This window comes from Trachymyrmex cornetzi, unplaced genomic scaffold, assembly GCF_001594075.2.
Source record: "Trachymyrmex cornetzi isolate Tcor2-1 unplaced genomic scaffold, Tcor1.1 scaffold361, whole genome shotgun sequence".
Lineage (NCBI taxonomy): Eukaryota > Metazoa > Arthropoda > Insecta > Hymenoptera > Formicidae > Trachymyrmex > Trachymyrmex cornetzi.
Window position 1 is genome coordinate 549,530 of NW_017298332.1, and position 18,625 is coordinate 568,154.

The 18,625-nt window shown below is 34.8% G+C and overlaps 1 protein-coding gene across 5 annotated transcripts; it reads right to left on the minus strand.

The window, feature by feature from the left end:
• Nucleotides 1–325: 325 nt before the first annotated feature.
• Nucleotides 326–18,355, minus strand: e(y)3 (PHD finger protein enhancer of yellow 3). 5 transcript variants are annotated; one of them, XM_018511145.1, is made up of 10 exons: nt 18,154–18,355; nt 11,221–18,091; nt 6,446–7,081; nt 4,891–5,220; nt 4,011–4,521; nt 3,594–3,763; nt 3,374–3,521; nt 2,302–2,508; nt 1,610–1,725; nt 326–859 (listed from the first exon to the last, which is right to left on the minus strand). In XM_018511145.1, the coding sequence occupies exons 2-10, from the start codon at nt 17,957–17,959 to the stop codon at nt 744–746; spliced, it is 8,973 nt and encodes a 2,990-aa protein (XP_018366647.1). In that variant the 5' UTR covers nt 17,960–18,091; nt 18,154–18,355; the 3' UTR covers nt 326–743. The 5 variants fall into 5 exon arrangements, with proteins under 5 accessions (XP_018366647.1, XP_018366646.1, XP_018366649.1 ...); XM_018511144.1 differs by having other exon boundaries at nt 3,594–3,775; XM_018511146.1 differs by lacking the exon at nt 1,610–1,725 and having other exon boundaries at nt 763–859; nt 3,594–3,775.
• Nucleotides 18,356–18,625: the final 270 nt, after the last annotated feature.

The window sequence follows — 18,625 nt, forward strand, 5'->3', positions numbered from 1 at the left end:
TATATATTATTCTATACTTGATTGATGAAAAATTGTTTTTATTATCATGATTACATTAAACATAAAAATTTAGATTTTTACATAAATAATTTTATCTATACAGAAACAGTTAGAAAATCGCTCGCTTTCGATTTTACAATGCTTGTATGAACAATAATGTTCTTATTCTGCATTTATATTCTTGTAAGTGATAAGCCGACATAATTTTCGCAAATTAAATTTGTGAAATGTAAACGTGTGATAACGCCTTATCTTTCGATTTATATTAAATAAATTCTTTTTACTTTACAAAAGAATTTTTTTAATACTGTAAAAGAGTGTTATAAAACGTTTAACCAAGCTTATGGAATACAATAATAAATTTCAAGTTCGTCAAAGAATAAAGAATTTATAATCAAGGAAAAACGCGTGATTTCTCGCATTGTCACTCCGTATCTTGTAATTTTGACATGCTCAAAACTAAACACATTCAGTCTTTTTCTTACTAAACAATTCACTGTTCTCGCGATAAACAATATGTTAAAAATTTATAATTAAAAGTTAAATGACTCATTTCGCAACTATGTACAATGTAACTCGTTTGTCATGAAGTACTCCAGAAGAAAATCTTGCGCGCATTTGTCCACAAACGCACTGAATAAAAAACTTATTTACTTTAATATAATAGTATAATATACACCACTGGCGTTGGTATTATACAGCACGATATTTTCTTTTCCTCGACAATGTTACAATAATTATATTCACGTTTTGAGCACCTTCGACAATAAAGGCTTTACATGCTGGCTGGTCGATGGTGTACAAAAATCACATTGATAATTTTTCTTGTCAACCACTACTCCCTTGGTCTCCACGCATTCTGAAAAAAATTATATATTGCTACACACATACATTATTCTATACGATATATAATATCGCGCAACAGCAGCTCTAGCCTTTAAGGACAGAGGTGTTCAGATATCTTTGTTTTGAGCAGATAATTCTTTTTTAAGATTCTTTATTTTTCGATCTAAAGCAAAAAATATCATCAAAAAATAAATAATGTTAATAAAAAGATGATAAAAAAAAACAAATAATCTTTCGATGGATAAAGATAGATAATATGTTAGATTAAATTAAACACCTTTGCACCATGGCATCCACTATACAATTTGTATTTCTTATTGACAGAACAAGATAGAAATGCAAATGTACATATGTACGCACTAAATAGCAATTAATTTAAACATGGCTTTTGAAATAGCGATGATCAAACAAAATTCGATGGCGCGTGCAAATGCTCCTGTATTGCAACATGCAATGATCTTAACACTTTGAGCGTCTGAAAGTTAAACCTCGTGGTCCGTAATGTTTTTGCAAATCAAGTACATGAAATAATTCTGGAAGTACAATAAAAATTTAATAAAAGAATGCAGTAAATGTGGATTCATGTAGCTAATTATATGCTTATTAATTTCATTGACTGAAGTCAGTTTTTAATGAGCCCGTGTAAGATTTGCTACGATTTTTGTTCACATGAAATCAGAAACACAAGTTAATGTGCAAATACATGTGCTCGGCGCTCAAAATGTTAAATTAACTGAATCATATGAAAACTTGGTGTCAATACCTAAGTGCAGATACTTGTCACATGCGCTGCAATGCACTAGATTCGCTTCCAGGTCGAGCCTTTGGGCGGTATGACAGCGACTGCAGTGCGGGCAATAGCGACCCTTTCGCCACAGCCTTGTTATAAAGATCATGTGGTTAGTGAATTCAGGTAAGGGTATATTATGTATTATGATGGTGCTTGGTACATGGAGAAAGGGGGAAGGCAATACGTCACATACTAATATACTTCTTATAGTATTATTTTTTATATATTTTTTTAACAAAACTGTTGAGAATAGAGTTCTTGATTCACAATTTATTAAAATAGCATTTCGACAAATTATAATTCAAAAATGAAGGAAAAACTTTATTTTTTAATTCACACAACATTTTAGTTAATTCTCTCTAGTTTATGTAACTGTAATTTGATTTTAAGAGAATTTTAAGTAAGACTATATAGAGACTGTAAAGAGATATCCCAAAATACTTAAAACTTTAAAATTGTATTATAGAAATTAGATTAAAACCAAAAAATTATTTTATTTCTCGATAGAAAATATTCTTTGTAAAGTACATCTCTTACTGAACACCCTACATAGATTTGATAACGAAAAGAGAAGATGTCGAAAGTGTTATGATATGAGCAATGGAGATTATCAAGCAATTAAAGCCCAGCGTTTTTTGAAAAATCATAGTTGACTATATACTTACTTCGAACATGGTACACAGAGCGTCGAGACATATATTCGAGTATTTTTCTCGCCCTTTTTATATTCGTGTTGCCATTGCGCAACACTGTTTCGGTCCGAATTGGCACCGCCGGCCTCCCTCGAACCGCAGTTCGCGCATACAGCGCATTCCTGACAATGCCATCTTCCCTGTGGTACTCGTCGCAAACCAACACAATAGATGTGATACCTAAACATGCGGTTAAAATTATACTAGGTAAACATTTCAAATAATAGTTAATTTGCAGCTCTATGTCGCAAATTAACATACTTCTAGAAATTATAATTTATATTTTGTGTAACGACTTTCTTCCTCTTTTTAACAAGGCAGATATTAAAGCATCGAGTTTCTGAGTTGTAATTGCAGAAGTTTTATGTGATATGTAGCGTATATTAAGGCTCCTGAGTAGTCGCCGCGGCTATGTTGGAATCGTGATGTCAGAAGCGAGGAATGACACGTTAATTTATGTTGCATGTCATTTGTAAATAAAAACAATTTGGATAAATCTAAATGACGAAATCGCTTTAAAACATTTGTAAAAATCGACGAAAACTGTCCTTTCTTCCCTTGACAATCAGTAAATGGTCACAAAAGGCACGTAAAGTAAACCTCTTTTCGGGCAGGAAACACACGATTTGACAGCTGTTGAAACGAGTGAAATATACACTTTTACGTATAAAATTCCAAGATAACTGTAGTTTCCATTTTTAGGACTTTCATAAGTACGAGACAATTCACATTTTCACAAGCAAATAATAACGAGATGACATGCAACACAAATTTCGTCGTCAAAACGTCACTTTTTAACGCCTATAAGTTCAGCTATTTATCGTTGCGATAAATGGCTGAACGAGGCGTTGTAACACGCATATAAGCACGAGCCCATGTACATGTGCTCACCTTCGGCTCGCCGAGAGCACATTTACATGGACTCGTGCTTGTGTGCATGGCTACCAGTTTCACCAGGCCGCCGTTTGATTCTGTGTCGCCACCGTCAACGCAGAGTTCTTAGCTGAGTACTCAAAAGCCTTAAGTTTTTTTTCAAGTAACTTACCCACGATCGCACATATCACAGAAGAGCATTTTGTCTTCATCTGCAGGATCGTGACATTGTACACACGTTTTACAATCAGTGCATTGCCATGCGTATGATTGAATGTGTGGTACCATATCTAATGTTAAATCTATACAGGATGGATGAACTGAAAATGATGACGGGCTCGGTTAGCTCCATAAAAAGTCACATGCAATTCAATTTATAATATTATATTTACCGTTTCCATTGCAAGTACCACATTGAATTAATATTTCGTTCTTGTTATGTTTATTTAAAACTTTTAGGCACATCTTGCACTTTAACTTTGTGTCATCCTTTGAATTCGAGATTTCCATATCTACTTCATCCATGGTCGATTGAGATCCTTCCGTATCTTGTGTACCTTCGCTAGAGGATGAACTGTTCAAATACAATCATTATCATATCATCTTTATACTTTAATATTATGTGTAAATATTAATTTATTATAAATCAAACATATAATATTGTGTTTAGAATAAATTCTAATTTGTTAAAACATGTGTTTGCAAGTTTTGGCATTTTATTTTGAAATCATTTTCTACGTATATAATAATTTATTCTAAGTCTTAAGAATAAACTATATATTTTATAACGCGCGTTGTTACACACCAACCTTGAGTCGTCGGAAGATGATTCGCTATCGCTATCACTCTGAGAACCTTCTGATTGACTATCACTTTTACGTTCATTAGGTCGTGTGGGTCCATATAAGACTGTATTTAGCGGATAATACCTCAATTCTGCTGGTGTATATTCTCGATAATAATCGGTATACTGTCCTGGTATCAGAGCAACAGGATAATGACCAACTTTGTGCTCCGAATCGGTTTTATGTTGCTTCTGTGGTTGATGAATTGTGAAAGTCTGCAGATCTAAGCAGTATTTGCGTTGTTCTTTGCGAGCTTTATTTAAATTAGCATTCCATGTAAATGCGGACTGCATTGCCATTTCTGCGAGATCTATCCTGTTTCTCTCCGCATTTGCTGCCGCCGTCAGTTCCTTCTGCTTCTTGGAATGTTCCTTAACTTGTTTTTCGCGCATATGTTTGCGATATTCTTCGTACTGATCGGGGAAATCACTGCACATTACATCTAGTACTTCGGAGCTACATATTGCAGTTAGTCCTGTGTAATGTGATATAGCAATATAAATGCATTTTGTAATATAATATACTGACATAAATGTACATAATAGAAGAGAGGTATAGAAGCAAAACTGGTAGTTTCTACAATTTTATTTATATTACTTCTTTATTTCAAATTTTTATTTTTGAAGGAAAATATATGTAAAATAATCTATTGTGTAAGAAAAAAATTCTGGCAGTTTATTCAAATTTATATAAATATAAATTATTTTTTAAACTTTCTTATAAATAAATAAACTTTCTTTCTATGCTACATATTTATACATGATAAAATAATAAATTTATATATATCATCAGAGATTTACATGAAAATCTCCTTTTACGGGAAGACTAATAAAAATAAACTTACCCATATCGCACATTGCTTCACTGACTAATCCATTCTCCCTCAAATAGTTTCTCTCTTCCATATCAACTACTCTACGTTTGAGATCAGGATATTTGCGCTTAAAAGACTTTACGCCAAGATACTGTGATATTTGTTCTTGTATCATAAAGGTTTCACCCTTTCGATCTAGTGGCCATTCGTATTCTGCTATTTTATCAACAGTGAAAGGTCCTTCATCGGGATCAAAATTAATCTCCATTCTTCGGTTTTTTACTTTGACTTTCTCGGATTCCGTCGTAGCAGTGCTCAGGACACTACCTTGCGACTCTTCATTTATTATTGTTTCTGAAGCTGTAAAAAAAATTAATTTCTCTATATAGATAAATGTAGCAATACATTATAATTTTTCATTACATTATAAGTTTCTGCGGATTAACTGAATGAATAAAAAAAATCCTTTATACAGGGTGGGGAAAAAGTATGGAAGCAAACAATTATTTCCGAAACTATTCATTTTTCGACAAAATGTCTTAGACATAATTTTTATGGTATGAAAAATGATACATATAAATATAATAAAAGATTCGTACTTTATTATGCATTAGTAAATTAGTATATTCCTTATATTTTATTATATTTAATATTTTTTCTTAATTTGATACATTTGACATCCCAAAAAATACTTTTTATAAATATATGTACAAACACACGAACACAATGCATATATATATTTTTTTACATTTATATAGATGATATACGAATTAATATGAGCGTTTTTAGCGCTGCTAAACATAACATTATTACAACACATATTGCAAATAAAAGAAATAATGTACACTGTCTCATATTTGAGCACATTATTACAATTTCGTATTTAGTTACTTGAGAGACATCTTATGCCACAAGAAAAGATCTATTTTTAGCCAGCTTGAAGTTTTGGATGTGTACCAATACATTCAACCAACTCAACTCTTCAATGACTAAAATGAAAATATTTTTTCTAGAGATTCATTCTCTTAAAAGCAATTATGTATAATTATATTATTAATATAAAAATTATATTATTTTAATGTAATTCCATTTACATATTACAAATAAATACTATTGATGAAAATATAACTCTGTAACTCTTCATAAAGTTACATTTTTAATTAGATTTTAATTAAAGACAAGAGACTAGTTTTTTTTTAATATAAAGATTTTATACAAACAAAAAGTATAAACAAGAAAAAAGAAATAGACAAGAAAAAAAGAATAGAAATACAATCATATAAATATTAATGTAGTATCTATATATACAAAATAAAAAATATTAAATTATATTATTAAAATATATTAGTACACTCTCTATACAATATATTTCTGTATACAATATAAATATACTCTGTGTATACAATATATATTCTATATACAATATTATATAATACGAAATATGAAATTTAAAACAATGAAATAGTAACGTTAAATCACTATATTAATTATGACTGTTTATTATCTTTAATATTGCATAATATTTATTTATTGTATTACAATAACAATATATGATATATGTATTAATATTAATGTAAATACATACTTGGTGCTGGTATATTTCTAGCCGGTGTTTGGGACCTTGAGCCGGATTCAGCGCTCATTCTTGTTTCTTCATCGATCACTTGCACCGTCGACACTGTTTCGCCTCTAATGGCTGTTGAATCTGCTTGCTTCTTTGACGTTGGCGTCAGCCAATTCGAATGTCCGGGAGGTACAGGTATCTCTTTAATCCCGTCTGACATCTTACCTTTATTTTCAGCATGTTGTTTTACTGCTGACTTCTGCGTTTTCTCCGAGACGATTTCTAAGGTCGGTTTTTTAGGCTGTTCGTCAGCCTTCGAGACCAACGGGCCCTGACTCGTAGACGCTTTCTTCGCATCTTCTTGAACATCCGACAACCTGGCAGGGTCTAATGTCGTGATCTCAGAGGCTTTACAATCTTTTTTCCCCGCTTCTTTGCGACTTAATGTGGAACTTATACTTTTACGATCTACGGGCGGTTGTTTCAGCGCCTTGTACAGTTGTTCTGATGATTTTCGAAGTGACTCTTGTTGTACTGGTGTTTCGTCAATAGTGATGACAGCCATTGTCGAAGCCTCTATAGCGTCTAAATCTTGATCTACACGAGCCTTCTTTCCAACTTGAGGTTCCATGTTATCTAGTTTCCGTTTACCGCGACCTAGATACAACAAAGAAAAAATTAATGTTTCCTGTTAAAAAGAGAAATGATTGAGATGTTAAAATACAAATAGGTATTGGAGTGGAATTATGCCTTTCTTCTTCTATTCATTTTTTCTATAAAATTATTTGTTGACTATATAGTCTCATTATACTCTGTATCTTTTTGTTCTTTCTATTCCTTTTTCAATCAATTTCGCAAAAAGATGATGCAGACATCTCCTGTCAGAGAAAGTTTTTCAATGTAATTTTGCTATTATTTTTAAAGTTTTATTTACATATCTACATATAAACGGATGCTTATTAATTTTTCATTTAAAACAAACTTTAGTTAAATAAATTAAAAAGAAAAAACCGTAAGATATGCAAAATATGAAAAAATTTAAAAATTGGCTAAAAACTTATAAATTGGCTTTTCAAATACAATTAAGAACATATCCAACATATTAACATGAATATCATCAAGATTGAAATAATATATATGTATATATATACAACACAGTACAATAGTGATATCAGAAGATACGGTAGTATTCTTTCTGCTAAGAGCACGCGCGCACACCGCGAAAATGTATTACTAGACAACTAAAATCATTTCTTAATTGTAGACACGATAAATATATCTCAGCACATAGTTATTTTATATTTGAGATATAACGGAATTATTAACTTATGAATTAAAAGATATATTTTAATTTATTATAATTTCCATATAATTATGTTTATATTACGTATATTTCATTAATATATTTCACTAAATAATTTCAAATATAGTATTTATATTCCAAAACAGTTCATAAAAAAAAAATAAGAAAAGGGATATACCGTTTAAAAAGAGCTATATCGTATAAGCAAAGGTTTTATCTTTTCTTAATAAATATTAAAAATGCCTTTATAAGCCGAAACAATGACAGTATACGAGGGTCGTCTGAAAAGTTTTGAGCCTCATCATGAAGATGGCGTTACTCGTCAAAGTCATTCTGGTATTATAATCGTGATACTTACGAAAGATATCTGTGACAATTGTGGCCACTTTGGACGTTCAGTTCTTGTTTGACAATCATTTGTGTCGTCATTTTGTAAAAATCGAAAAAATTGAATATCGTGCTATAATTAAATTCTTGCATTTGAAAGGCAATACGTCTACGCAAATTAAAGCCGAGTTGGACGCTGTTTACGGTGACTCTGCCCCATCATTTGCCACCGTGAAGAGATGGGTAGCTAAATTTAAACGTGGTCGTACCAGCTTAGCTGATGATGAGCGTTCGGGACGGCCAACAACTGCGACCATCACCGATAACATCGAAGAAATTCATCAAATGATAATGGACAACTGTCGAATTACGATTAGGGAGATAGCAGAGGCTGTTGACATATCAAAAGAACGTGCTTGTCATATATTGACTGAAGAATTAGGCATGCGTAAGTTAACCGCGCGTTGGGCGCCGCGCTTGCTCACTCTGGATCAAAAACGCATTCGAATCAACATTTCTAAGGCCCTGTTGGAGCGGTTTCAGGGAAACGAGTCGGATTTTTTGCGTCGATTAATAATGGTTGATGAAACTTGGGTCCACCACTTCACTCCTGAAACGAAAGAACAATTAAAACAGTGGACTGCGAAGGGTGAACTTGCTCCGAAGAAAGCGAAGACGGTTTTATCGGCGGGAAAGGTGATGGCGACTGTTTTTTGGGAGTCATGGGAATTGTGTTGATCGACTATCTTGAAAAAGGTAAAACAATAACAGGGACGTACTACGCATCATTGCGTGACAAGCTGAAGGCAGAAATTGAGAAAAAACGACCGCATTTGAAAAAGAAGAAAGTGCTGTTCCAATAAGATAACGCACCGTCTCACACTTTGGCGGTCGCTATGGCAAAAATTCACGAATTGCGGTGCGAATTAATTGACCATCCACCGTATTCACCAGATCTGGCCCTCAGCGACTTTTTTCTGTTTCCTAGGCTCAAAGTTTGGCTCGGAAGACGGAAATTTTCATCGAACGAGGAGGTCATCGCATCCTATAGACGCCTGTTTTGCAGAGCAAGACGCTCAGTATTATTTGAATGGATTAAAGGAATGGGAGCATCCCGCTGGAAAAAATGTATCGATTTAAAAGGAGACTGTGTAGAAAAATAAAATTGAATTTGACCGAAAAATTACTTGTTTCTATGTTATAGGCTCAAAACTTTTCAGACGACCCTCGTATATATAATTTATTCTATTAAACAAATATAATATATATTTCGACCCTTGATTCGGATCCTCTTCAGTACAATACAATAAATAGTGTCAATTATCTTTACACATGATAAAATAAAATATAAACGCAGATAATTAAATAATCTTGCAAATGTGTATTGAATCATTCTGTAGTCAGATCAATTGGTGAACGTAAGAATATTAGATCGATGATATTGCGCATAACTCCTCAAATATATTTAGTCCAATAACAGAATGATATCAAACTGGCAAATTTACTAAATAATAATAAAGCAATATGTCATTATATAAAATAAGTTTTGAAGATAATCATCAACACTTACATGTAAATATTGTGTGGAACATATTTGAAGCACTGTCAGACCAAAAGCTAAGAATGTAATGAGACAATAATACAGAAACATACGATCAAGAAGAGAAGAAAGCAACAAGTCATCATTTCTAAAATTAGTCTTTTCTGTAAAATATGACTTTATAAAAAATTTTGATATTGCCCCAGTCAAAACCATGTGAATTTTCCAGTCTATGCTCCGTAATCATAGATCGTTGTATCGTATTCCAATGTGATTTCTATGCTCGTTAATCCTCTTTTTTAAAATTCTACTTGTTTGTCCCATATAAGATGCGTCACGATCTTTGCATTCAATTTTATAAACTACATTAATATGTGACATAACGGGAAGCTTATCCTTAACCTTCGAACCACACACTTATTTTCGGTACCTTTGGACGACACACATGGATTATTCGTGTCCGACTCGATTTTAAGACTCTTAGGCGTCGTCTACAATACATGGAGTAAAAAATAAGAGTAAGAAATTGACCAATCACAGTCGATTATTCTTCTCACATTCGACTGTGATTGGTCAATTTCTTACTCTTACTTCTTACTCCGTGTATTGTAGACGACGCCTAAAGTGCTTGAAAAATTCTATATAAATTCACACATATTCTTTAAGGTCTCTACTAAATTATCCTGCCATGCAAACATTGGAAAAATTATGGAAATTACTTTCTATACCAGAAAAATAAAATAATTCAGTTTTGATATAAAAATTGTAACTTTGATTTTTGAAGAAAAAAGCAGTTTTTGATTTTATTAAAATATAAAAATAATTATTTTTAATACATGGACACGAAAGACCCAGCGTGTGATTCGAGGATTAAGTATTCTAATGAATTTCGGCGATTTATTAATGTGTTTATATAGTATATTAATGTCAGGAATCTTATTAAAACATTTTTTTGTTCTTTCCGATATTTTGGATAAAAATGGTATAGTAAAATACTTCGTTTAATAGAATAAATTATATATACACTGTCATCTTGTGTCATAAAGGCTCATAAAGGCATTTTCAATATTTATTGATTTATTTCGATTGAGCCTATAAAAAATTCTTCTTATATTTATAATTTATCTTGATTTTCTATTAAACTGTATGAGTTCATTGAAACATTTTTTTGCATTCTCTCTACAAAATTGCTCTTTATATCGATAAGAATCTTCTTGCGGATATATATATATTTTATTAAAGAATCTATTTGTTTTAATAAATTAAGTAATAAATATAATTAAATTATAAATTAACATGTATTAATTAGATGTATCGTAGAATAATTAAAATAATTAAAATATTTAAAATAATTAATATGTTAAATTTATCACATCAATGATAATTTATCTCAGATTTTTTTATTTATAATTTTTAACTATCTCTTGAACTATAATGTTTCAAATGTAAATATTTGAGTACTTTCGCGAATACTTTACAGCATGCAGTTATTTTTCTATTTCTCGCAACATAAAGTTCTATCAATTTTTAAAATTAAATACTTACAATTTACTTATGTATTAATATTAATTATATGATAAATACGTATTACATACGTAGTAAATATTAATTATGAAAGAAACTGACCTCGTCCTCTACCTCTTTTGGGCGGAGCGTAACTCTTCTGGTTCCTGCAGGTTCTTTTAGGTCTCTCATTTTCCCTGTGTTCGAATTGTTGCGCAGGAACTTGTTGCATTTCGTCTAGGGCTAGGGGATCTTTGGGCATCAGCATTTGTGGAGACTGCTGAACTTGTGCTGCGGGATTTCTTCGTGGTCTTCCTCTCTTCTTTGGCACCTTGATATCGGCTATTCTGTTAGGGGTCACTTCCTCTATAATGACAACATCTTGGCTGGAGTTCGAATTTTCGTTGACGATTATCAGTTCTGGACGATGCTCGATGATCTCGCAATCCGACAATCCGCCTGGTGAATTTTTGCACGTATCCTTAAACTTGTCAGAAGCACTGTCTGGCCGCACTTGTGTGATACTGATTTCCTGGTTGATCACATTCATCTGCTGTCGACTGATTAGACTCGTCTTCGGATCGAACAACAGCTGCTGCTGTTGCTGCTGTTGTTTTTGATCCCGACACAATACCGGTTGGATGGTAACCTCCGGCAAGATCTGTGAGAGTTGCGTCTCCAGCTTGGATTTTTTGCTTTCAACTGGGGAGATCGTTACATCTTTACGCTTGGGCGATATTTCGATTTGCTGCTGGGCGTTTTCTGCTGGTTGTTTTCTGCTCTGTACCTGCACTGGCTCGATCGTCAGTTCAGAACGATTGCTCTGCAGAATAGACGAATGGTGACCGCTAGTCTTGAGGATTTTCAATGCGGGTTCCTTATGGGCTGCAGCGTGCTCCATATACCTATGAGAAAAATTCATTGCTGGATCCAGAGCCGCTGGATCCTTACCTTTGGGCGTGGAGGACTCTCCGTGATTATCGCATGCTACGATAGTTGGATGACCAGTTTTGGACAATTTGATCTTCATCTCCAGCGGCGATTCGGCGGTGTCTCTGCGTCTCTGTTGCTTGTCTTTCTTCTCGGAAGAACTGGAAGGTGTCTCCACTACTGAAGCATCACCTGACTTGAATAGCTTGATCTTCATCCCGAGGGATGAGTCGCCACCTTTTGAATATTCCGTATCGGACACACGAGTAATCTTACTTTGATGCTCTTCAGCTATAGTCTCGCTCTGCACAATAGAAGCATCGCCACTCTTGGACAGTTTGATTTTCATACCAAGTGGAGATTCTGTTCTCTTTGATGCTTCTGCCTGACTCTCCCGTGATCTCGAATCTTCTGTCGATTCCGTTTTATTAGAAACAATCGACGTATCTCCAGATTTGGATACTTTGATTCTCGGAATGCCGCCTGTTGATGATTCGGAGGCTTGGAATATCTCTTGCTCCTCGGTAACATCCGGCGATCCTGACGATGTTGCTTCGACCGTCTTCACCTTGATCTTGATTCCAGAAGATTCAGACGTTTTCACAGTGTCTTGCGATATCTCAGATTTGTCTTTGTATTTTATTTCTTTAACGTCTTCTGTGATTTCGGAATGTATAATAGATGCGTCTCCGGTTTTAGATAACTTAATCTTCATACCGAGTGGTGACTCAGTGCGCTTAGGTGGATCGGGTACCTCCAATTTATCTCTTGTATCTTCAGTATTGTCTACAGAAATAATAGATGCACCACCTTTGCACTTGGATAGCTTTATCTTCATTCCGATTGGAGATTCGGTTCTTTTCGGTAGTTCCGAATAGTCCTGCTTTTCCTTTACCTTCGTGGAGTCTTCAGGAGTATCTGGAGATACGATAGAAGCGTCACCGGTCTTTGACAATTTAATTTTCATGCCAATTGGAGAATCGGTCCGCTTTTGTGTAATTTCCTTATGCTCCTCTAAAGATTCTTGCCTGTCGGTTTGAATAATAGAAGCGTCACCAGTTTTGGAGAGCTTGATCTTCATGCCAATTGGAGATTCTGTTCTTTTTGGGCTTCCTTGTGGTATCTCTAATTTCTCTTTGTGTTTTGTAAGAGATTCTTTGATATCCTGTTGCCTGGAATCGGAGATGATCGAAGCATCTCCAGACTTGGATAGCTTTATCTTCATACCGATCGGAGAATCCGTTCTCTTCGGCTCTTCAATTTTATATTTTGTCTCCTTTGAGTCATCTAGACTTTCGTGTTTCTCTGTACCCACGATTGAAGCGTCACCGGATTTGGACAGCTTAATCTTCATGCCGATAGGAGATAATGACGATGTGTTATCGGTGGTGTGCCACTGATTGACTTCGTCCAGGTTCTCGTTAGATATTATAGAGGGATGGCCTCCCTTCGATAGCTTCAATTTAATCTTTCCTAACTTTTGACCCGGACTATCGTCCGGATTCGGCGAATTCGTAGCTGATCGAATCTTTGGACTCTTCGGCGATCGCGGTTCACTGCAGTCCGTGATCGCCGATTTCGCAATCTTCAGGATTATTCTCGGCGAACCGACGTTCTCGAAATCTGAGTGCTTCTCGGAGTCCTTACGCGGCGTGTCGGCGCCCTTCGATTCAATTTTGTCAATCGATTTCGGTGATTCCAACATCCTCGAGTACGCGATAGTTCTCGCGTCCTTCGGTATGAGAAGATTATCGTTAGGACTAATGGAAGATTCTAATACTTTAGCCGAATCAAGAATGGGTATCTCGATCTTCGGTGGTTCCATCAGTCGTTCCTCTAATATTGACATTCCTGGAATCAACTCACTTTCCGGAATACCTTCTGTGAGCAAGGATTGAATGGTTACAGTTTCTTTTCCTTCGTGTAATTGTTTCACACGTGTGACTATTTGCGCATTCAAGGAACTATCTGCGACAGAAGCCGTATCAGACGACGTCTTCGAATATGTGCAAGCCTCTGTCTCATTTATCTCTCCTTCGGTGTCCTTCACAATGATACTGGGAACGTTTTGCATCTGCGTTGCGAATTTCCGCTCGTTCTCCAACTTAGCAGCCTCTGATATGATCTCGGCTTCCGAGATGGAAATAGCATCCGCAGTGTCTTTCAGATGCTCCAATTCGGATTCAGCGTTCTCGTAATTATCCATTTCATCGGACACGTAAAGCTCCGCGTTTGCCTGCTTCGTTATATCCTCGACGACACTCTCCACCATTTTCGGTGACAGCACCAGAGAGTCTATCGTCTGCTCTTCGGATTCTTGTAAGAATTTTACCGCAGACTCCAATTCAGAGATTTCCGAACTCGACTGCGAATTCTCGATGACGATAGGGGTGTCAGCATGTTGAGAAAGATTTTCACTCACGCCCTCCAGCAAAATATCCTGTGACAATTCCAGCTTCGCTTCACTTTCCTCCAAATCGACCGACTCTAATCGGTTGCTCTCGAAATCCATGTCCAAATCGTTCTGTTGCAAATTGCTATCCGTTCCAAGAGATTCTTCTATTATCTTCTCGTTATCCGCCGTCTCACTTACCGTACTCATGTCTTCGTTCATTTTTAAGCTACTATCCTCGTTTTCGGTAGTTTTATCATTACTCGTTATGTTGATATTAGCCTCACTCATTTCATTATCTCTGTTTGTCAAACAACTAGCAATCACGTTTGTTATGTAGTCTGAATTTTGCGTCATGGTTGCTTCGCTTTGATTTGCTTGATCTAATAACAGATCCATATCAATATTTTTATTTACTATTTCTTCCATTAGGACTTTATCTTCAGTTTTCATATCCTTTAATGAAGAGTTTTCGTTGTCCGACATAAGAGTTATATCCAAAAGTCCCTCTAAAGTGTCTATAGTTTGAGCAGTAGCTGGGGTATCTATACTTTCCGAATCTTGAGATAGTTTCTCCGTTGATTTTTCGGCATTCAGGTTTTCGTTCGAGCTTTCGTGTAATAAAGAGATATCAATTACGTTCGATTGTACTTCTTTTAAATTGGCATCAGTGGATTCTTCTACTGATTTCACATTTTCCTCGATTATCGGTGTTACATTATCATCGATCGATTCTTTCGATTCCACAGATATTTTTACAGGTTTTTCGCTCGGTTTTTTATCTCCATCATCATGTAAATTGATATCCTTTTGATTTGTCTGGATATCTACTTCTGAAATTACCGATTCCAAATCTGAATTTATTTTATGGCTTTTTTCTTTTTCAATTTCTTTAATTACTTCTTCGTTTAATTCTGATACTTTTATTGCTGTCTCATTCAACGATATCTCAGTAATATTTTTCATGACTTTATCTTCTTTCTGTATTTTATTGCACACGTAATCTGTTACATCATCTTCTGAAACAATTAAATTTTCAGTCAATGATGAATTTGTATCATTCTCTAATAATACATTGGCAGATATAACATTTTCCGAAGTTAACTTAGTTTCTATCTGCACAGATGAACTGACTTCTTTTTGAATACACGATTCAGGTTGATCAAGCGTTTTCTCTGATTTGTTTTTCATTGAAGTTTCATCTTCTTTAGAGAATGATATCGCTTCAGATGTCTTCCTTTCTACATCTTCTGTTTCTTCAACCTTAAATTTGTTTATATTTTCAGTTATGTTACTTGAATTATCACACGAGATTGGAACAGAATGTAATTCCTCGAATTTATTAGACGCAGTATCATCAATTTCAGATTTGTCTGACATAGAAGGAAATTGTTTAACAGATTCGTCATGTTCAACTGGAGTTAATATTTCACCTGTTTGCCCAAGAACATCCTCTTGCATGCAAACATTTGTTTCTTCAGAATCATTAATATTAGTTGAATCATTTTGTATTGTTAAATTTTTAGAGCATAAATCTGAATTTTCTTCACTTAACAAATTACTATCTGTAGGTTGTGTATTAGCCGTTACATTCTTTTCTTCAATATCTGGATGATTTGTTGATATATCTTCATTTAAAATTAATTCTTTATTAGCTGTATCTGATGCAGTTTGAAGTGTATTTCTATCCATTGGCACAGATGTTTCTTCAGCATTGACTACATCCACATTACTTTGAGTATTGGAAGTTGTAGCAGTTCCTTCAATCTCTTGTTTAAAAGTTGTTTCTTGAGAATCATCATTAATTTTAGTTGTTACCGAAATGTCTTCGTGTGTTGTCTGACAAATTTCATTAATAACATCTGCTTCCTGAGAATTATTATTTTTATTTGTCACTTCTATTATATTTAATTCCTTATCAGACATTTCAGTTAAAGTAGATTCCTGAAATTCAGTTGCAGATACGGAAACATCTCTATCTTCACAGTCGAGTACATCTTTTGTACATTCCTTTGCATCATCAATAATAGGACAATTATCATTTATTTTTCCTGTATTTGGCGTCTCTTTTTCACTAAAAGTTGTAGAATTATCTTGCTTTTCTGTTTCGGTAACTGATATACTTGATTCTATTTCAGTATTTTCCTTATTTTTATCTATACTTTCAGTTAATTCCATTGTCGATACAGTGGATGTATTAATAAATAAATCTATAGTTTCCTTAGAAATTTCATTGGAAAATTGATGTTCTAATACTGTTCCTTCAGTTATATCCACTTCTATTTCAGTATTATTTTTACTTTGTATGTGACTCGATACATCATTCTCGATACATTCTACTTTATTTGATACTTCATCAGTATTTTCTTGTATTTCTAAAACTTGTGATGTTTTACTACAATTAGAATCTTCAGACTCTTTTATATTTGGATCTTCTATTTTACTGTCTACGTTTTCTACTTTCACATTTAATTCTTCTGAAATAGTCACATCTGCAGTATTATTTAACTTTGAAGATGTTTCAGTAGTTGGCTCCAATATATCAGTTACTACAGAATTATCTTTCTCATACTGTTTTGGAGAAACATCTGGCAGTGAAGTTTCTATAGAAACAGAAAGTGATGTAGTCTCTTTTGGCAAGTCGCTCACATCCGTTTCTTCTGAATCCTCAGAGTTATATGCTTCTCCTATCAGTTGCAAACTCTTGCTGATGTTACCAACTGTTACCATAGGTCTTGTACCACTTTTGGTTTCATTTTGACTGTCAATTGTTTTGTCAACAGTTTCATCTTCTGTCTTCTCAACAACACTTTTCTCCGTGGCAGTTTCTAGTACAGTATCATCATTTGACGTAACAGTTGAGGTATTAATCTCAGTGTGTGACTTGTTATTGGAAGACGATGTACAAACAGATTCTGCTGTACAAACTGTGGATGTATCACCAACTTTATCTGGAGATACTGTAGTGTCTTGGTTAATATTTACGTCAGAAGCTTCATCACTCTTAATTATAAGGTCTATTTTTGTATTCTCTGAAACACTTAGTTCTGTGGTAATTGATGATTCTGCTTGCGTCTTACTTTTACAGGCAAGATCAGACATCCCTTGCTGCAGTTCATGGATGCTATCTGTACATTTTTCAGACACAATACTGGATTCGGTATTAGGAAAATCAATATTATCAGTGCTTGTGATACAAACAGTACTAGAAGTAGGACTCTGTATCGTAGAACTACGTTGCATTACTGGCTTTAAGCTCTCCAACTGTAAGGTCGGTTCTATCTTTGATTCTGTAATAATCTGTGAAAGAGCAGCGATTTCACTTTCTAGAGTTGAATCGCCAATCTGCTCGCCGGACTGCACGCCGATGATATCGTTGATATCCATCATGCTCAGGGCCTCGGTATCGTATGTTTCGGTGTCGCTGTCAACGCCATATGGGGCATAACGGGATGGGGAGTTGTCCTTGGAAGATTTCTCTTTTTGTTCCTGATTCCGGTCCTTCGAGCCAAATAGGCCCATCTTAGAACCGTCGGACATTGTTTCGATGTTCCGTGCAGGGGACGTCGTTGCACCTGCTGCTGCCGTCGCCGCCGTACATTTATGCGGACTTTTTCGTTCCAATTGATCGTGAACAAATCTCCACGCGTACAAACCGGGTATGCCTCGTTACTGCAAGTGCACCGTGCGTTAAGGTTTCTGCAATATCAGCACGAATGACCCGTCTTACTTACCGCTACATCGCTCTTCAATTTGTTTTCACCCAAACAGCGAACATAACCAATGTTTCTCTGCACTTGTGCGCGAATCGGTCCCGATGAATTACACGTGTTGCACAAATAGATTATAACGCGGGAAGAGATATCCTATCGCTTGTTCGCCTATCTAACTTTCAGACAGACGGGATCAATACGCAAGCATCCACACTTTACGGTTTTGAAAATATATTTTGCCAAATCGTAAAACATTTACTAAAATACTGACGCCAACTTAAGTCAAACACAACAGTGGCTTAAAAAAATTCCCTAGTATGTTATGCCCTGTGCACATGCGTGCACATAGTAATGCAAGATTGTCCAAAAATTACGTATACGTATGTATGTACATTCACTCTTTGACTATGGGTGCGTTCCGTTTCTCGCATGATGCGCATAATGCGTCGTTTATCCTTGTTGCTCACCAAATGTTAAACAAGGACAATGGATG